Source organism: Gymnoscopelus microlampas (assembly GCF_963454915.1).
Source record: "Gymnoscopelus microlampas genome assembly, chromosome: 13".
NCBI classification, from domain to species: domain Eukaryota; kingdom Metazoa; phylum Chordata; class Actinopteri; order Myctophiformes; family Myctophidae; genus Gymnoscopelus; species Gymnoscopelus microlampas.
In genome coordinates, this window is record NC_139950.1 from 13,797,052 (window position 1) to 13,819,276 (window position 22,225).

A 22,225-nucleotide genomic window follows, 5' to 3' on the forward strand; every position below is an offset into this window, starting at 1 on the left:
TGGAGGCTCCTGGATGCTGGACAGCGGCGAGTTGGGAAGCGGAGTGCTGGGCAGCGGCGAGCTGGGCAGCAGTTGCTCCTGGAAGCTCGGCAGCTGTGAGCGTTGGCGGTGTGGGAAGCCATGATGACGATGACACCCCCTCGCCCGGTTCCCCCTGACGTCTGCCAAGCGAGACCCAACATACGGATGAAGCTGTCTCAGCCAAGCCTGGCTCAGGGAATATGGGGTCAACAGAGGCGCAGGAACGACGAGAAGCAGAGGCAGACCACGGATTGTCTGCCATGGCAGTTGGTCTACTCGGCTGGCTTCAGACTGGCACGATACTAATAAACTGAAAAAAAAACTCTCCGCTGGGTCCAAACGGCTTGTTCATTCTCTCACGGTCTGAGTCAGGGCAGATTGTAGGACCCAAATGCAGGAGAGACAGAGGCTGAACAGGTCGATTCACAGGGGTTTATTTACTCAAAAGGCAGGAATACAAACAAAAGGCACAGGACATACTACACGTAAAATTACACAATGAACAAGCAAGGACAAGGTGCAAACACAGGGCTTAAATAGACAGGGAAATAATAAGACACAGGTGAACTCAACAGACAATCAACACAGGGATAGGCTGAGGGACTAAGAGGACACAGGAAGAAGGCGTGGCAGGGACTATGTTTTGCACCTCGCTGTCTGTCTGTCTGTCTGTCCGTCTCCGTCCGTCCGTCTGTCTGCGAGCAGCTAATCTCCGGCACCGTTGGCCCGGTCGCTGCAAAATTGTAGACACACACTCCCTGGATGCCATAGCAGAACCCCTGCCCCGAATTTTTCCGATCGGCCTGTTATAGCGCCACCAGGGAGCCGATTTTTGCAAAACACCTTTTTTGATATTACTCCTAAAGATTTTGTCCAAAATCACGTAAATCAGTACACAGTATCTCTATAGTCATGTGATCAAGACGGATCTGTCCGATTTTTCATATTCCATCCTAATTGGCTACCATTGGCTCCCAAAGTTTGCAAGATAGGTCAGTTTTGAACAAAACGCAGCGTGCGATTTCCGTGAGATTTTGCACGCACATTCCCACTAGGCCGAGGAAGAAATGCCACCCTTTTCACATTGGCCTGTTATAGTGCCACCAGCAGGTTGACACGTTTTTTGAACAAAATGCCTCAATGAAAGGCCTAGGAAGAAATGGTACCCTTTTCACATTGGCCTATTATAGCGTCACCAAGAGGCCACAATAACCTACCTCACCTGGCGGAGACCTGTACTCCGAGGAGAACTTTTTCTAGTTCTGTTTGCATTATTTTAATTAATTAGCCGACTGTAATAATCGCCTTTGTGAGCAGAGGCGATTCTTGAGACTGTTAGGACCCTGCACAGGAAATCCTACCGAGCCCTGACCATCTGTATGTGGGGTCTACTTGGTTTAACTTCTGAAATTCACAGTCAGGCTCTGGGACAGTGGGTCTCAGTTGGCCCAATTCTCTAGAGGGCTCCCGTGACCTTTTGTGCCTGGGCCCAACAGGCCCATTCAGGGATCCAGGTATGCCCATACAGCATGCAAAGAAAACACCTCAGGCCCATCAGTGACAGCGAGAGCCCGAACAGCACAAGTACAGCTAATAACATTTTGACTAAAAGGTCCGTCCAAAAAAGTCCTTGCGGTCTTATTTCCATTGAGGTCCTTAGTATTCAATTCATAAACATATATATCAACACAAAAATACAGAAGAAATAACACTATATGTACAGAGTGTACATATATGGTGTAGAGGACAGCGTGAGAGGATGTGGTCTCTGAGTAATCTCTAGATCATGTCTAGCACTGATACATCGCAGAATAGAAGTGCCACTTTCAACCTAACCACAGGCTGCCTTGCAAATAACACATGAGTCTTGCTTCTTGCACTATGCTCATCTTCCTGCCGCTTCCTCTAACACAACTTACAGTAGCTTTGAGCAGCTGCTGCTTCCCCTTCAACCTCCAAAACCTCAAAGTCTGCATCTATAGTGTAGCTTTTTGTAGGTCTAGTTTAGCCTTTTGCTTTTTTATTTCCTGCTGTTGTTTAACATAGGCAATCTTGGTATGCGCTGCTTCAGCTGAGGCTCTGGCTATGGCGGCTGCCTCAATGACAGAGGACTTAGAAGAGGAAGAGCGTTTAGAGGCTGCTTCTGATCTTGTCTTGACTGAAGCCTTGGTGGATGAACTCTTGCTAGTTTCTGATTCAGCCTTTTCAACTTTAGCACTAGTTTTAGATTCAGGGTCCATGGTTGTGTCCTTGTATTTTCTTTACACCCACTGATAGTTTGGCTTTTTACTGTTCTGTTTTGTAAAACTGACCTGTAAACAGACAGCCAAACACGGTTCTCAGAGCGCCTTGCTCCTTATTGACTCCAATCTTCAGTATGACAGGTGAAAATTATGTGTAAAACTGTAGCAAACAGAAACACAAAAAAGACATATATCTCTTAGTTTTCATAGAAAATCACTGTATGAATTTAACACAGTTGGCAAATAAGAGCTAATGTAAGGGGATTTATCTTTGTTGGAGGTTTGGGTAATAATGGGAATGATTTGGGCATTACCTCACACTGTAAGGGATAAGGGGAACAGATCTATTTCTGCCAGGCAAACGGGGGAAAGGGCAGTAGTAACAGGCCATGTCTGTAGAATGGGAGGATTGAATCACAATACAAAACGCTGTGGCTTCTGTACAACCCTCCCTGAACGAGTGGTCAAAGCGTCAGAGGGTGGAGCTCCTGCAGACGTCCCAGGACGGTGTCAGAGCGTAGATCCTGTTGAGGCTGGGCAGGAGGGACTCGCCCCGAAGGCCTCCGCAGCAGAGGAACAGACGAGTGGGTAGGGGCAGAGCTCAGGTCAGTGCTAGGTGGTCTGGGATTGCTGTATACATTTTGATTTATTTATTCGCACAATAATAAACATTACAAAGGTAACATTATTAAAAACAATACAGAAATAAGTGCAGGTGAGAAAAAGAAACCCATAAAGGGCTTATAAAGGGTTCTCACCTAAAAAATAATAAACAAGTAGTTAAACATAATAATCAAGTTAAACATAATAATCAAACATAAGACATGAAAAACAACAAATACCTAGTGTGCAGTTGAGAGTGTGTGTGTGTGTGTGTGTGTGTGTGTGTGTGTGTGTGTGTGTGTGTGTGTGTGTGTGTGTGTGTGTGTGTGTGTGTGTGTGTGTGTGTGTGTGGTTGTCTATGCAGAAAGCTACGTTATATGGTAGAAGAGGCTTGATTCATCAGGCTGGCCCTCAGTCTATGTTTAAAGTTACTGAGTGAAGATGAGGAGTTGGCAATAAATATGTGTGTATTCCAGAGTAAAGAACCTCTGTCTTTAATGGAGAACTGGCTGTGGGTGGTACGGCTGAAGGGAGGATGGAGATTATCAGATTGTCTAGTATTATAATTATGAACTTGCGAGTTGGTCTTAAAATAATCTTTGAAAGGTGTAGGAAGCATATTTGAAAGGTAGGTGCATTTATAGATGAAAGAGCAAGACTGAATTGTGTTAATATCATAGATAGACAGTAAATATAGTTTTTTAAACAGAGGAGCAGATGGAGCCAAATAGTTAGATGTCGTAGCTATTCTTACAAATTTCTTTTGAGTAATGAGTAATTTGTGTAAATTAGATGGATATGTACTTGCCCAAACAATATTGCAGTAAATGAGATATGGATAAATTAAACTGTAATAAAGGGTTAAGAGGCAAGCCTGATGAACCAAGCCCCTGATTCTTCTGATGATACCAAGTGATCTTGAAACTTTGTTGGTTACTGTAAGTATGTGCTCTTTCCAAGACAATTTTTCATCCACCAAGACCCCTAGAAATTTGGTGGATGAAACTTGACTCATTTCAATCCCACCAATAGAAATCTTAGCTGTATGATGACAGTATGTTTTGTTTTTACTTGTAAACACAATAAAGTTGGATTTCTTTACATTTAGTGATAACGTATTTGCAAGAAACCAATCAGAGAGCATAGCTATGCCAGAATTAGCTTCCTTAATGAGTGAATCAAAATTCTTGTGAGTTAAAATCAAATTCGTATCATCAGCAAACAAAATCGGCGTAAAGGATGAGGATACAGCAGCAAGGTCATTGATATAAATAAGAAATAATAAGGTTCCGAGTGGGAAGGGTATCCACTTTCCCTGTAGTTGAGGGGCCCTGCGCCTGTCCCAGAGCCGAAGGACCATGCACTGGATGGTCATCCAAGCAAGAACGGTAGGGTTTCAAGCGGTCATAGTGAATCACTTTCGGGGAAGCCGTCGGTTTCCTTAAATCCATCAGCTTGTATATGAGGAGAGAACCGTGTATGGTCCAATCCAGTTAAATATAAACACAATAACATGAAATGATATGCTGGTCATACATAAACTTGTTGCGTCATCATTTTTTTTGTTTCGCAACATTTTTATCCCACGATTTTGTAACCCATTTTTTTCACCCAGTGCCAATTGCCTATGTAATCCTGGGCGCTACTCTCCCTCTGCCAGCCTAGGGAGACCCTAGAGCTGAGCTCATGCCTCCTTCAATGCATGAGGAGCTAGCAAGACGCTTCTTATCACCTGACAGGGGGGACTTTCCCCGGTTGGACGTAGTGCGTGGAAGGAACACGTTATTCCAACCAGTTCCTTTCCCCTCCATCAGGCGCCCTGACTGTCCAGGGGGAGGCAGTATAGAGACCAGGATTACTGCATGTTTTTTGTGAGGGTACCTACCCCTACCCTAGGGGACACGGGAAGAACATGCAAACTCCACACAGAAAGGCCCTTTTGCCAATAGGCACTGATGACGAGGAGGAGAGGACACGCCCCCAGCTTCCCCGGCGGAAATTGAACACAGGATCTTCTAGCTGTGAGGCAAGTGAATCATGTTCAAACTTACAGCCATTGCTTTCGAGGGTGTGAAAAAAGGTCAAGTTACAAAAAACACGTTCACCATGTGCTTGCCTGCTTGTTCTCTAATGGAGTCTACTCAGTTATGGAGCTTCTTTTTCTTCCCATAATGCATTGCTAACACACTGCTGACATATCAGAATAAGAGTCTGCCATTCTTAGTATACCAAAATAAAAGCATGTCATCAATTCACTACAAGCAAGCAATGTATACAGAGATTCTAACATAAACTAAAAACAGGAACTCAAACTGAGCGCAGAACATATGTATTTGTTTACTAAGTAGAGGGTTTAAGTGTTTAACTTAACATTAAATCCTGTACCTCAACTTTACTCATTATTAACTATGTTTGAGGTCACTGTACAAAATTACATATTTGCAACTGAGGGATTATCTCAGAAGGACTCTGGGACCGGAGATGACTTTACCAGTGTTTACTGATGTGGAAAATTGGTTACACAATGGCCCATGTTCATACAGATTCATTTCCAATATGTACTTTTTGTTGCTGAGTCAATGCCCGAGAGTAGGCTTACACAAATCTAGAGAGAGATGGGAGTCTAATTTAAATATTACTATTGATGAAGGTTTGTGGTCTGATTTGTGTCGTGATAGCCCCTCTGCTACTATTAATTCTAGATATAGACTGACTCATTATAATTTCTCCATCAGCTTTATTACACACCTCAAAATTTGCATAGCTATAATTCTGATATATCAGATTTATGTTTTAGGTGTGGTACAGAAGAAGGCTCCTTTTTGCATTGTACATGGCAATGTATAAAAGTTAAAACATTCTGGTATGATTTCTGTGACACACTGGCTAAAATTATAGAAGCTCCCTTCCCGTTAGATCCTGAAATTTGCCTCTTAGGCAACTTCACTGCTATCAGTGCAAGACTAAGAAAACACAAAATTAAATTTATAGAGGTGGCACTTGGAGTGGCTAGGAAGTGTATTGCAATAACATGGAAGTCTGACTCCCCCCTCGATATTGCGAGATGGTTCTCAGAAATGAACAGTTGTGTCCCTCTTGAGAAGATTACCTGTAGTTTAAGAAATGGGTTTGACTCCTTTTTGAAGATTTGGCAACCTTATTTGGACTATATTGAAACATTGCCCTTACCTCAACCTGTATCAGAGATGGTATAGGTTATTTGTTATCTACAGCTATCTCGGTCTAGTTCTATTATTTCTCAAAGCTGCTTAATGTTTTTACAACAGATTTGTCTCTTCTTGATGTTCCCTTTTTGTTTTTTTGTGTACCTTTATTTTTGTTTATGTTTTGATTATTTTATCTGTGTTATCCTTTCTGTATGTGGGTTTGTATGTGGGGAGGGGGGAGGGATCTGGGGGGGTTGTACGTTTACTTTGTAAAAAATTAAAATGAAAAAATAAAATATTCAAAATGACATATTAGACTGAACTAGAAACCGTTCTGAAATCTGGACCCTAAAAGTTGTACAGACCTGCTAGTACTGTGATCAGAACTGATCACAGTACAGATAGTACAACAGTGTAGCAGCGAGCACACTGTTGATGTTCTCACTATTTATTTGTTCTCCCCAAAAGTTTGGCACATAACTATCCTACATACTTTCACTTAGAAACTCACTTAAAATTTCAGCTTATTGTGGACACATATGCTTCTACTTTTCATTTTGAAATAATTTGTAGTTTTTGAAATATTTAACTTTAAGCACCCAAAGCATTTCCAATGGGTTTGCTAGTGGGGAGAAAGGACACAGGCGAAATGCCCCGTCTTTTCGTAAAGTCGCTGCGGCCGCATTTTTTACATTAAAGATATTTTACATCACCCTGATCGCACGGGTCTGCCCTCTGATTTAATCCAAAGATCTAAACAATGTGACATAGACCAATTATTTGTTTACTAACATTGAGACGGATGCACAGGTGATTGCACAGGTGATTGTTTCATGCAATCAATTCTCAACCTGTTGTTTCGGGGTGCGCTGGTTTCAGCACACCCCAACCCCCTCTTGTGTGTTGGCTAGTGAGGCGCGTCCTAGCGAGACCTGACAGAATGGGTTTCATTGCGCGCATACTGGTTGCACGCACACTGGTTCTTATCAGTGTGACGTCGTCTGGGGGGGTCTATACATTTTGAGTTAAGACCATTAATATCAACCCATGTCCCTCTGCACTCTAGGTTTGGCAGTTAAAATCAATGTTCCAGCTTATTTAGAGGCCGAGATATTAAAACACGTACATTTTAGGGTGGCCATTTTGTAAATGCCAATATGGCCGCCATATACACATCTGGGCAAATGCAAACATTGATTTTCTGATTCCTTAGACAATAACCTTTCCAAAAATGTATAGTTTTGCAAATCTTCAAAAAATCAAACATTTTAAATCAAAGCATAAGAAACCTGACTACAAGTTGTCACTCATTTCAGTCACTGACAACTTCAACCATTCTTTTCTTTCTTTTTCCTTTATTTATTCAGGGAAGCCCATTGAGAGCAAGCGCTCTTTTTCAAGGACGCCCTGATAACAGCATATCTTATAATACATTATAAAACCAAAACCCATAATTTCCCTGTGTCATTGTGTCGCACTAAACACAACAACAACATATCAATGTCACTAACAACACAAGCCACAACACGCTCAATTACTTCACGCAGTCCCTAGGCTACTTTTCACTGCTCAGCACAAATCTGCCCCCTCGATGCATAATTAATTGCGGCCAACACAAACTCACAACATTACGGTCGACCATGTTGTTCCTTAGCGGCATCGCTGACCACCGCCGCCCAGCGACACCGAAACACCGCGAGGCGGACAACATTTCGTGTACACCGTTTTGTTCCCTTTAGCCGTGAGCACGCAGTTGCCAGGTTGCGCGCGCCAAATAAGCAATGCACGCACGCACGCACACACACACACACACACACACACACACACACACACGAGAGAGGGGGAGAGAGAGAGAAAGAAAGACGCGCACACGCACGCACGCACGCACGCACGCACGCACGCACGCACACACACACACACACACACACACACACACACACACACACACACACACACACACACACACACACAGAGGGAGAAAGAGGCAGGGGCGCTGGAAGTCATTTATGCCAACGTTGCTTCACCTTTTACAACAAATATTGTATTCCCCAAAGTTAAATACATCATTGTTTTAATATATAAGTGTGTATATAGACTTTACAAATGATTTATATTTGTTTAATTTACACACAAAAAAATCTAATCTATCCAATGTTTTTCTTTCTCTTCCCCACTACCAGGGCTGCTGCAGCACCCTCATCATATCTTATGCTATGATAAATATTGAATTAATGATGTTATATATTATATAACATCAAATATAATAATACATTATTATATCATAATGTCATATGCTGTATACAGTACATAACACATATTTAACATATACATTCTATCTACAAGATAAATATACATACTATAATGGCCCGTAGGGCGCCCTGACCTCTAGTAAAATACAATACATACATAGTGAAAAATAATAACAAACTTTGAATCACATTACAATGTCACAGATACAAATAAACATAGTGCTAGATGAAGCAGGTGCAGTCACTATGTAGTGTGTCCTCAAGAAGCACCTTAAATGTCTCTATTGAGACCAATCACACAAGTTTCAAAGAGTCCTGAAGTTTGTTCCATTTGTGTGGAGCATAATACATGAAAGCAGTATTTCCTTGTTCACTGCTCTTACATGGACTGGTATATCTAATGTGTGTTTGTGAACGTGTTGAATGTCCAGAAACCTTTGGTTTCAAAAGCGAGGATAGGTATAAAGGAAGTTTACCACACAAGGCCTTATGAATAAAATACAATGTTGCTCTCTACGAACTGCGAGAGAAGGCCAACCCACAGTGATGGGTGAGATAATCATCGCCAGTATTAAAACGCAGGGCACTGTGGTAGACTGCTTCAAGAGGCTTAAGTGTGGAAAGTGAACTATAAAAACTGGTCAAACATTGGCCAAATTGTCAAATAATATAAGAAAGAGGCACATTCTTTTGAAAATAGCAGATTTACAAGCTCACAACGTCTCGTGTTGCGAGGTGTTGAGAGCTTGTAAATCTGCTATTTTCACAATATTTGGAACCGAGTCAAACAAAATGTAATGCCTCAACTCCTACTGTACAATTCCAAGTGCTTGTCAGGGTGGGGGGTCCCCAGTTATAATATTATTTTGGGGGGTCCCCAGTTCAAATATGATTATTTTGGCGGGTAGCAGCTTGAAAAGGTTGAGAACCACCGATATACAGTACTTGTACATATCTGTCAAAAGAATAAAACACAAAAAAGTAGTGCTGTGTAAAATTAGTGTTGTGATAATATAAAAAAAAAATAATATAGTTTATTGTCTATCCTTATTAGGCTATATGTGAAGGGAGCCCATTCCAATGTGTTCCTGCTCTATACATTACCGTTCTCTTAAGCGTATTAGTTCTTGGTAAAGGCGGAATACTGTTGTTGTTAGTGTAAATAAACACATCAGACTTCATCTACTAGCAAAGAACTCTTCCCACAATGCATGTGGTTCAGATAATGTTCAGAGTTAGGTACAGAATGATGCAGAGCAGTGAGCTGTAGTAGTGTTCTCTCATAGACACACTGTTTCCTTTCACTTCAGGAGGAGACGTCACTGCTGCTGCTTCACCACTAGTTGTTTGTGCTCTGTGGGTTTGACTCTGCTCTGTGGGTTTGACTGGAAATAATAACAAGAGTTTAGTTAATGATTTTAAATGACTGACAAGAAGTTTGAAACACAACCACCTCATTGAACCAGAAGACATCTATCTAGTTCTCAGTTTAAACAAAGTACTGAAAACCAGAGATGGGAAAAGTACTGACATTCTGTACTCGAGTAGAAGTACAATTACTTGTGTAAAAAAATACTTTGGTAAAAGTAGAAGTACTCATTCAAATAATTACTTGAGTAAAAGTAAAAAAGTACAGGCTCTGAAATGTACTTTGTGAGTAAAAGTAAAAGTATTTTTACCGGATATTTCTGTGCAAAGCCAATTGTACCCCAAGGCTATTAAGCTTAAAAGATCCCCACCAAACACACGTCTTAAAACTGGCCCAGGATTGGTTTCCAAACTGTGATGTGACGAATCATACAAGCAGTCGACCCAACTCTTGAAATCAATAAGTGGTTCTCAACCTGTTTACACTGAGTACCACCTGAGAAAATATTTGCTTCTCCAGTAGGCTACCACCATTATGACTGATGTTAACTGATGTAACTGATGTTACAGTAGCGTAGTCCTACCCCATCCTATTCAGCTATACTGCAGGATACAGATAGGTGGGCACTAGGGACATCTGGGCACCTCGATGTCAAATTGGCTATTTTGTCCAAAATGTAAAAAAATAAAATATTTGAAAAATGGTCTAAAGTTAAGTATACATGATGTGAACATGCACGGTACATCATTATCAGACTTAATTTATCCTTCAACTTCTAGTTTATGCGCCAAAATGACTAGTTTTGTAGGAATATGTAGCAATTGTAGAAATATTAGACCTTAATTGTCGAATGTTTATGCATGTTCTAATCATATAGACTTTACTTTAGACCAGGGGTCTTCAACAGGGGGTCCGTGTGATAGAATGTTTTTTTTTTACATTAACCACTTGAACCCTATAGCATCCGTGTTCTCAGGGGAACATTAGCCGAAAATAGTCGATCTACAAGCTCACAACGCCCCTCGCTGCAAGGCGTTGTGAGCTTGTAGATCGGCTATTTTCGGCAAAGAGGTTTGGTGTAGGGGGCAAAAGGAACAACACACTTCCTCTAAAAACGAGGAAAAACGATTTCAAAATAAGAGCATCTGGTAATATGATTAGTCAACACTAGTTTTATTTTTTAGTCTAGTTACAGGAAGTAGACATTTGCAGTACACTATGTTACACACTGGTGTGTGTGACTCACTCTGGCCAGAGCTATACTGACGTTCTACCCGGCGAGCGACTGTATGGATGAGCGCTTCTTTTCCTTTGAACTGCCGCGCAACATTAATATTTAGCATTAAAACAAAAGTAACGAGCCTGTTTTGAAAATGTATCGAGTAGAAAGTACTAGTACTTGTGTTAAAATGTAACGGATAAAAGTAAAAAGTAGTCCGAAAAATAAGTCTAAGATACTCGAAAAAAGTACTTCATTACAGTAACAAAGTACTTATACTTCGTTACTTCCCATCTCTGCTGAAAACATATTTTTATCCACAAATTATAAAAAATCATGTAAATATATGTTCTTCTTTATATGATTGTAAAGGTCAATGTATGCTTTACATAAGAAATAATAAAGTCTGCACACTGTAAATTTAAAACAAGCTCCCAGTCAAGGCTTTATTAACGTTTCGACACAAGGTCTTCTTTTCTTCCTTCTTCCTTGTGTCGTGTGTTAAACGTTAATAAAGCCTTGACTGGGAGCTTCTTTTAAATTTACAGTGTGCAGACTTTATTATTTCTTATATATTTCCACAATTGTTCCTGCACCTGCCGTCCAGTGGATGTGCCAGTTTTATTGTTTCAATTTATGCTTTACGCCACTGTTTCCAACAGTGGGTCGGGACCGACGTGTGGGTCGCGGACCGCTTTGTATGGGTCACAAGTAAATATCCCTTTACTTTTAGTTTCCTACATTTTGTTTGTAATTAAAAAAAAACAAGCTCACAATGCCTGGAGTTGTGAGCTCTGTGTGGTGGTCTCGACCCACAGGTTGAGAACCACTGCATTAAAAGCTCCAAGCAAGTTACATGTCTAGTCTATGTTGTTGACCACGTAATGTAGGCTAATGTTAGAGCTTATTTGGTTTTAGTGTTGTATAGGCTACTCCAGTCCTCATGCGCCGCTCGATCGCGCCTCATTGTTTATGCTGCCCAAAACAACAGATCTGTAAGCTGTCGACACGACATAACGCAGCGCGTTGATAGCTTGTATGTCTGTTATTTTGGGTAGGTAGGCAACGCACATTACACGTTGCAGCAATGTATCTGGGTTTGAGAGGCTATGATTGATGTAAACTTAAAGTGTAGCTCTGTTCGGGATTATTGAACAAAGGTGGATGATGAAAGAGAACGGGGACAATATGGATGTAAGTTAACTGCGTCACTTCAGAGGAAACTTAATGGAGCTACTTCAGAGATGTTTACACACCCCTGGAATCCATTAGCACGGTGGAAATAGAACAATAACAGCCAACGTGAGTACATATAGACCTTTACTAAAACTGGCCAATTTATTATACCATGGCATGTGCTACTGTATGTCTGTGTACCGCCGCCCGGCCCTGTGGTCGACCAGCTAGAGGTCCATGGCTGCCTGTAGGAGCGTTGTCGCAACATGATGTCATTAATTATTTGGGAGCAGCTGGTGTGTACCAATCAGGGGTGCAATGCTCACTGGACGGCCTTGCACGCAGTGCCGGAACCTATTTGACCAGGAGCACACGCAGGCACACGCATAGATTTAAAACTACTTTAAATTCGCACCCCAACAAAGTTTTCAAAGGCTCCCGACTCACACCTAGCGAATTAACATAGGAATAAGCCTGGATGCATATCAATTGTCCATTGTGTGACTTGCAGTGTAGGTGTTAAGCGACGTGCGCGTCACGTCATTGAAATAGAGTGCAAGAACATACCAAATGTGCATTGCATGCCTGGTACCAATACTATAAATATTTTAAATGGCTTTCATATACTATTCCGGATCTGACTAATATGACAAGTTGCTTATTGTGAACACAATAGGCTACAAATTAATATAAAAATGTATTTGGATAAAATAAAAATAAAGAAGTTGTATTTTGTTGCCTAGCGTAGCCCAAGCCAAAGCCCGACAAATACGTGACCAATTGGACCCGGCAGGAAAACAAGCCCTATGTGGCTTATAATAATCAGACCAGGCAACAGTGCAGACAGGGAGATAGGAGAGCATATATTAGATTAGTCTGGGAGGCTTCGGCTGAGAGCCTGGACTGCAGGGGCGCGGCCACTGCGTTCTGATTCAAATCAATAGCCAATGAAGAAAAGGGGGCGGGATCCACATGCAGTGGGTGTTGCATGTAAATAGGAGCGACGGGAAGCAATTTCTCTTTGAGAAATTGCGGCCGCCATTGTTGTGTACTGCTGTTTGCCTCTCGTCGGACTGTTTAGACGAGTTGCACAGCTCTCAGACCGGTAAGAGGCGTGTCCGCTCAGATTCTGAGCGTAAGTTACATCCCGTCCACAAATACAGGGGCTCTGGCCCAGAAGTTCCTCGCCGCTCCCGTTTGTGTGCGAGAGCTGGCGAAAACTTCTGGGAACTCAGATTAATATTAGATTGGGGATGACGGCTAGCGCAGTCTTCTCTTAAAGGCAAAGGCAAATGTATATTTGTGGGGTTTGGCGTTTGGATGAAATTTGTAACCCCCTGAAAATTTATTTTATGTTTACTAAAGAGCTGGAGAGACAGAGAGACCCCTGTTACTGAACAAACTCTATAGTAATGATAACTATCAAAATATAGAGCTTTAACTTTTTAATGATAAACGTTCTGTTTTAACCAAATAATATCCCGCACACACACACACACACACACACACACACAAATAAACAAATGCATAGACACCTGTAACAATGAGCACCAGTTGTCGTCTGTATACACTGGGGATGGAACACTCATAAGGCCCGGTGTCAGTCAGACTGACATTCATCAGAACCAATGAGAAGTTCCCCTTGGAGTAGAGATCAGGAAATGTACGAGTTCTGTTCCTGAAGCGCACGTCCTGATCGGACAGGTCAGGCTTGCCGGCGATGATGTCACAGAGGTTTCCGTCATCTCTGTAGCGCCAGAACACATTTGATGATATGTTGTAGGAACAGGACAGGAGGATGTCATCACCTGCATACACACTGATCTTCTCTTGACAATAAACTGCACACACACACACACACACACACACACACACACACACACACACACACACACACACACACACACACACACACACACACACACACACACACACACACACACACACACACACACACACACACACACACACACACACACACACACACACACACACACACACACACACACACACACACAAGAATGTATGAACAACTGGAATATGAACAGGAATATGGAGACTGTTATGATGTTAATATGAAGAGGAATATGTACTGGAGACTGTTATGATGTTAATATGAAGAGGAATATGTACTGGAGACTGTTATGTTGTTAATATCCTTCTCCATTCTAATATCCTTCTCCGTTCTCTACACTGGCTCCCCGGAGCAGCTCGCATCCAGTTTAAAACCCTGGTGCTTATGGGGAGAGATTAATCTCTCCCCATAGGTGCTAGCCTATAGGGCAGTGAAAGGAACAGCTCCTTCTTACCTCCGGGCTATGGTCGATGCCTACACCCCTGCCCAACCACTTCGGTCTGCCACCTCGGGGCGACTGATTGCCTCGTCGCTCAAGGGTCCTTCTGGCCGATCTAAACGGTCACGACTTTTTTCTGTTCTGGCCCCACAGTGGTGGAATGAACTTCCCACTGACGTCAGGACAGCAGAGTCACTGCCCATTTTTCGCCGCAGGCTGAAAACCCACCTCTTCAGGAAACACTACCCTTCCTCTTCGCCTTGCCTACTTGTTGTTAACTTTGTACAAACTCTTGTTTTATTATTATATTGTTTTATTGGATCTTGTTTAGTCAATACACTTATTTGTTTTAGCACTTCCTCATTGGATTTTGCTATTTGTCTCATCTGTTTAAGAAAGTAGGTAGCTGATATATTGCACTTTTACCTTAGCGCTAGGTATACTCTTGGTTGCTTGTTTTAGCAGAAAATGCACTTAGGACTTCTGGTAATTAGTAGTTTCGTTCCCTACGTATGTTGAATGCACTTATTGTAAGTCGCTTTGGATAAAAGCGTCTGCTAAATGACTAATGTAATGTATCCGCTGCGCGGTGCTTTGTGTTTGTTGGTCTCTATAATATATAAAGCCATAATAGGAGATGTTCCCAATGGAGCTATGCCCAAATATGGAGTGTGTTGTCTGACCTCACTTCCTGTCCAGGGGGGTTTGTACAGTATATATAGATAGGGGTGGCTTCAGCAGGGGACAGGAAGTGCTGACTTTTCAGGAATATGTACTGGAGACTGTTATGATGTTAATATGAACTGTCGACTGTTTTGAAATATCAATTACACCATTTTCTAAAAGTGACTTTTTCAGACCTTTCTTGCCTTTATTAGTCACAGCATAGAGACACAGGAAACAGAGTCAAGGAGTGACATGCAGCAAGGGTCCGCTGTGCACAGGAATCGATCCGAGGACTCACTGTCAGGCATCATGCATACGTGGGAGTTGCCTTAACCACTCTGTGCCAACAACTTAACACCATCTTTAGTTAATAAAACATCAACTGATGCACAAACTTGGACACATCATCAGTGTTGTTACCTGGAGTCACTGGGTGTTTCGAGTCTTGCAACAGACACCCTTCTCTAGGCGACCCGACCGAGGCTGATCAGACCCCCCCGGCCTGTGTCCAAGTGGCATGCTATATGCCCCCACTGTCTCTTGGGGGTAGTTAGAGACAGTGCTAATTAGGGGTTAGGGTTAGCCTCGCGTGGCCAGACTGTTGCCTCCCACAATTTCAGAGATTGTGGAATAGTTGTCTGGCTATGCAAGACTAGGGTTATAGCCTGGCACTAGCCAGTCCGACAACGCGGATCCACTCACACATGTCATGTGTGGATGGCATAGATAGGTGAATCCACGCTATCAGTCTGGCCGATGCCAGGCAAGGTTAGTTTAGATTAGATGTTGCAGCTGGTGTTGGCGACACTGTTGCCTCCGGGCCCCGCTCCTCCTTCGTCCTTTGTTTAATATGAAATGGAAGATGCAATGGAGACTGTTATGATGTTAATATGAACTAGAACATGCAATGGAGACTGTTATGATGTTAATATGAACTAGAACATGCAATGGAGACTGTTATGATGTTAATATGAACTAGAACATGCAATGGAGACTGTTATGATGTTAATATGAACTGGAACATGAAATGGAGACTATTATGATGTTCATATGCACTGGAGTATGTATTGGAGACTGTTATGATGTTAATATGAACAGGAATGCACTGTTATGATGTTAATGATAAATAAATGATTAATTGTAATCAAACGTGTGTGATCTTACCTGAGTTCAACAGCAGGAGGAACACAATCCAGACACTGTAAGTGATGTAAAATAAACATTAATTTAGTCATATTAACATTTTAATGAACATACAAGTCTGTATGTTCATGAGAAGTGCATTAGCACATCAAATGTCATATATTTAGAGAAGTGAAACTATATTATGCATCTCTGTTCAAGTTAGTTTAGGCCAGAAGACATGGATGTAGATGTAGTTAATGATAACATTAACCCCATATAGGCCATACATTATATTATGTGCTATCATAGTTATATAGTTATGTTATATAGTAGCCTAGATATCACCCTACACAATATAGCCTAGCCTTAAATACACAGACCAGAACAAAACGTCACTGCTAGACTATAATCCACAACCAATATTACCAGTTAAACCACCTAGACAAACCAGCTATACAGGCTAAACAGGTCAAACCAGTCCGTTAAACAAAGCGGTTATACGGGCGTCACCGGGTAAGCCAGTCCGTTAAACCAGTTATACAGGCGTAACCGGGCAAACCAGTCCGTTAAACCGGGTAAACCAGTATACAGTAACCAGTTAGTTAGATAAAGTAGGGTGTTGTTCACTATGAATAAAAGTGCATTACTTGTTTTTCCACCTCATGTTCCTCTTCATCCTCGCTGACGAAGGCCTGCCTAAAGAGGATGCGAAAGTTACCATGTCTGTGGAAAAAGATGACTCAACGACAACAGCAGACCTACAAGATCACAATTCGTCGCATCAACCACGAGTTGTGGGCTTGTAGGTCTGCTGTTTTTGACGCGCGACACCGTTGAGCGACGAAGAATGAATTGGGGGCTTTTACGTTTAGTCACATTTTAGTAAAGAGCGCCATCTAGTGGATTGTGGTATTAAAGGACGACTTCACCGATTTTCAACCTATCTTCATATAATTGGTCCTCACTAATACTCATGATAATAATGGTACCATTTTTTTCTACTTGGTCTGTGTCTCATAGGAGGGCTGTGGACAGTCCAGAAACCTGTCTACCAGTGACATCATCGTTAGGCATGATTTTTTATTTAGATTTGTATTAACACGAGAGCAATGGCTTCTTTTATTGCATTGCAACTTTCCAGGAATAGAAAGCCTGCCGTTTCTATTAGCTTGGATTCCCCATCGATGATGTCACTACGGGTCTCTGAACTGTCCACAGCCCTCCTCTGAGACACAGACCGAGTAGGAAAAAAGTTTAGCATTTTATCATGAGTATTAGTGAGGACCAATTATATGAAGATAGGTTGAAAATCGGTGTCGTCCTCTAACTTCACAGGGAAAACCTGTCCACCCAATGTGATCCCATTCATGCAGGGCAGTGGTGGAAAAAAGTATTACCTTTTTTTACTTAAGTAAAATTATCAATACTGTCTGCAATGTAGAAATACTCTGTAACAGGTCAAAATTTACTTGAGTAAAAGTACAAAAGTATTGGTATCACAATATACTATGCCAAAAGTAGAAACTAGCACACCTGTTTAGAAAGCAATACTTATTTGTCAGTCATTATACAGTTTTATTTTTAATATACTGAAATCAGAACTAGACTTGTTAACACTGAAATGTTACGGCCACAGTTTAGAGTGTTACTCAAGTGTCCAGGAGCCACTTGAGTAAAAGTACAAAAGTATTGGCATCAAAATATACCATACTTAAAGTATCAAAACTAAAAGTAGGCCTACTTACAAACTCACAATGTGTCACTCTGCGACACATTGTGAGTTTGTAACTCATTGTTGTATGTTTTACAAGTAACAATTAACTAAAGTTTTCTAATAACTGTAGTGGAGTAAAAGTGCAATATTTGCATCTGAGATGTAGTGGAGTAGATATTAAAGTATTTAAAATTGGAAATACTCTGGTAAAGTAAAAAAAAAAAAAATCAGGTAAAAGAAGTACGGAAGCCAAACAAACTGAGAACCACTGCAATAACCCAATACATAAATTTGTATTTAAAATATATATAATTAGTTGTCCTGCTTCAAAACGACACCAGTACCTCATGAGTCGATACAAAAAAAAACACATTCAGAGCAGAAAACAATCACACCTGCTGTCATGAAGGAGAAACTCACATTCAGCTCAACTTGGCATCAACGTAAACGACAGTACAATCACCCTGGACGTAACTGGCACATACACACTGGCACACACATATAAACACATACACTGGCACTTCATGGTAGTGTTTAAGAGATATTTCACCCCCCAAAAAATATAGCTGATTAACCACTTTCACCCTGCATGGCATCCCTACTTTGGTCAACTTTTCCCCAACTTCTTTGAACATAGCAGATCTACAAGCTCATAATTGAATCACGACGGGCTGTGAACTGCTATTTCCGAATAGCTAAAGTATAATAAAATAGGACATAAGTTGTTAATTGTCCTCCCAGTGATGTAATCAAAAGTGGACATTGTTACATACAGCTCAGTGAAATGACAGGGACATTATTTTTTTGCCAACAGCCAATGTCTCACTGAGTGACTAGAGCAGGGGTCTTCAACGTTTTTCAGGCCAAGGACCCCTAAGCTGAGAGAGAGATGAAGCAGAGACCCCGTATTTTCAGATATTTAACCACTTAAACCGTTAATACTTAGTAAACTTGACCTTTTACTTGATCTGCTCTTTTTTCCATCTACACCAAACCTCTTTGCCGAAAATAGCTGATCTACAAACTCACGTTGTAGATCTGCTATTTTCGGCAAATGGACCCCTCAGAATAGGGATTCTAGGGTTCAAGTGGTTAATACAAATTATAGTTCCTATCACACATAGATTTGGCGGCCCCCTGTAGTAACTCTGAGGACCCCTAGGGGTCCCGGACCCCCTGATGAAGACTCCTGGACAAGAGGGTAAATATAGCCTTGGATCAAGAAAGACTGTTATAGATTTCTCACATCGATTCTGACATGTGTGTATCTATGAGTCTTGATCCAAGGCTAGGGGTAAATACAGCTTTCACATTGATACTTCATAAAGATACAAAATAAAGCATTAAACAAGTTATAAAGCAATATCTAATGATACTGTAGCAAAACACATTGCACAATAAAATGGGCAAATATGAAACCCTCGATGCGTTTATACCAGGCACTAAACCTTCAGACCAGTCGCAAACTGGATTTTAACCAGATTGAAATATAAGGCCACAAACCACATAAAAAAATGGCATTTTTTTCAATGACTAGACTACAATATGAAACGGATGTAAACAGACCAGAGGAACATTAGGTTTGTCTGAACTCGTGACAAAGTATCACGTGACAAATTGCTCCACACATATAACGTATTTTCAACTGAAAAAAAAGAGCTGTGCGCCCGAAACCCTGCAGCTGACAAACATCAACACAATCATAGAATTCAACGATAATACACATATGGACACTTTTGATCACTCTGCCTCGTACCTGCGACCACAGCCCACCACAGGGCCAATATATCACACGGTATATAACACAACCTGTATGTTGTATTATTGATATTAGGCCACAGTTTTGTTAGAGCAAAGAGAAAACAAAAACTACTTTGTTATTAAACCTAAACGTTGTTATACCTTTCAAGCCGGGAAGACCTCTGTGTGTAGTTGTTGCTATATACAGTATATAGCAACATTATTGTGTTTTTATTTCTTTGAATACAAATTTGACGTCTTTCAGAAGACTTAAGTCAGGATTTAGAAGTCATTTTTAGAATCGGCCTCAGGTCTACAGTAAATGGGTTAACCGCGGCTGGCAGTCGTTGCTAGGTTACAGTTAAAGGTAAACAAGGTGGATGCATATCAGAGTGCTGATACCGAAGGATAAGCGCAATCATTAAAACAATGATTCTAAACCTTTTAAAATTCATGGCCCCCCTGGTTGATATGCATTAGGCCACGACCCCCATTTGATTAAAAAAATGTTTTAATCTCTGTGACCCCAATCTACACTATAAAATCCTGTTAATTTAACTGTGAGAGCCAAATGGACCCTTTTGGGCCCCTTGTGGTCCCGGACCTGACGTTGAGAACCAGTGCATCAGAATGCCTCTCATCCAATCACAATGCCCGGTCGGAATCAACTGTGGTGTAATACAATAATACAGCAAACACTGCCTCTAAATTACTTTGAATATCGTCGCTGTCGGGTGGAAACCTTGTATGTCCAAAACTGTTACTTTTCAAGGAAATGGAAAAGAACCTGTATTCCAATGGAACCAATGTAGTTATTGTTTAATCCCAAGCTCTTGTTAATACTTGTCATTGGTTCAAAATGTATAAAACCCACAGACATTCAAAAATATACAGTTGAAATATGGAGATATAAGGTTTCTGTCCGACAGCAACGATATCAGACAAGAAAAAAAAAATAGGTCAGTCGTACTCTCGTTGATATGTGCAAGAAAATCAGAGTTACTGTAAGAGGTATTGCTATAGGAGCGCTGATCCAGGGCCAGTGTGCGTTTAACAGAAGACTCTGAGGCGTACGCAACTGCGGTCGTCATGGAAACGGAGTGTGTATCGGCATGAAGACGCTGCTTATTGGACGGCTCCTACGCTAGCTGCCATCCAATGAACATTCAGAGTAGTTGTTGTATGAAAGTATGTAGAGACAATCAGTGTACTATGTTCAGTCCTGTTGAAACAAAGCTCTGTGTGTGTGTGTGTGTGTGTGTGTGTGTGTGTGTGTGTGTGTGTGTGTGTGTGTGTGTGTGTGTGTGTGTGTGTGGGGGCCTAGCAGAGTTCACTGGTTCCGCAGGGACTCGATGTAGTGAAACGTCGCTCCCAGCGCCCAGCTGGTCTCAACGTCGTTGATGGTCCTGGCCAGCTGCAATCACGCACATACAGAAAATACGCACGCACGCGCACACACAAAGGTATCCATAAGCATACAAACAGAGAAATAATCTAATACACCTCTTCACGGCAGACATGTCATAGATCTCATCTAGCCACAGACGAAATAAAACACACCCACAACTAATGACGCTGGCTTGTGAGGCAAGCCGTGTGTGTTGGATAGGAATGTTTATCAATTGAATCTAAAACAAGCTCTCCTTCCTCTGTGGGCGTGGGGTTTTGATCTCAACTACAGTGGGAATGGGTTTTTCCAACCTGATATAAAAGTTAAATGGACACTGTGTGAATTATGATGACACATTGGTTTTCAATGTGTATTAACAGCAGGTTTAAAGTCTCACCTTGAACTCTTTGTCCGTCGGGAACCCCAGCTCCTGTAGCAACACTGAGATGTACGTCAGGTCCAGACAGAGGAAGGGTTTCTCTACTGGAGTCGCTGCAACACCGTTACACACTGCAAACACAACACACTTATATAACTAAACAAACTGATATGACTACTTCTCGACCTTGAGCCCATGACCCACCTAATTCCAACACACTTTGCTAGTTTGGGATGGCTCAGGGTACCTCAATACCCTCATACATGACTAACTACTTCTCCAAAGTGAGTGACACCCACAGCCACAACACCAGAGGGAGCGACCATGATCTGGTACCACCCACATTACAAACATGGGAAAGTTCTCATTCTACCGCTCTGTCACCAAAGTGTGGAATGCCCTGACAGACACCATCCATTAAAGGACGTGTATCACTGGCTTCTTTCACAATTGGCCTGAAAAACATCTATCAGGAGACAGGTAAATGTAAAAAAAAAAAAAAAAAAATCCCATCTCTTTTGTATCTAGTGTTTGTATTTTTTGTATTTTGTATTATTATTTTTTTATTCTTGTGTTAACTTTGTATGCTATGTTGATGAATTGAATACATAGGACCACAATTAAATACATAGGGCCACAATGGAATCAAGTCCCCGGGACTTTCTTGTGTTATCCTTTTTTTCAATCAATATTATCCTACTAGAACGCAAAACGTAATGTCCTAAAAGAGCTTAATAACATTCAATGTCAATAACTCCTATTGTAATGACATCTTTTCATTTTAAAATACGTTATTAAATATTTCATTTTCATTTTAACTGTGCAGTCAGTGAGGACATGAAGTCAATTCAATCCACCACATGGGGGCAC

At 41.3% G+C, this 22,225-nt stretch overlaps 3 protein-coding genes across 4 annotated transcripts in view; all 3 read right to left on the minus strand.

The window, feature by feature from the left end:
- LOC311059268 (uncharacterized protein) overlaps window positions 1-22,225 on the minus strand; it is a 61,086-nt gene that overhangs the window by 32,102 nt on the left and 6,759 nt on the right. The window lies entirely within an intron of this gene.
- Window positions 9,502-16,868, minus strand: LOC311059269 (uncharacterized protein; the record flags this gene model as incomplete). The annotated part of the gene is made up of 4 exons (XM_084077025.1): window positions 16,780-16,868; window positions 16,172-16,206; window positions 13,583-13,888; window positions 9,502-9,668 (listed from the first exon to the last, which is right to left on the minus strand). Exons 1-4 carry the CDS (start codon window positions 16,851-16,853, stop codon window positions 9,502-9,504), a joined length of 582 nt encoding a protein of 193 aa, XP_083933151.1. The 5' UTR covers window positions 16,854-16,868.
- The window catches only part of entpd6 (ectonucleoside triphosphate diphosphohydrolase 6), a 19,593-nt gene continuing 15,488 nt past the window's right edge, over window positions 18,121-22,225 (minus strand). The window contains exons 13-14 of the mRNA XM_084077020.1: window positions 21,374-21,486; window positions 18,121-21,000 (exon numbers count right to left, since the gene is read on the minus strand). Of these exons, the coding sequence (XP_083933146.1) occupies window positions 20,917-21,000; window positions 21,374-21,486 (197 nt within the window). The 3' untranslated portion in view covers window positions 18,121-20,916. The remainder of the gene's footprint in view (window positions 21,001-21,373; window positions 21,487-22,225) is intronic.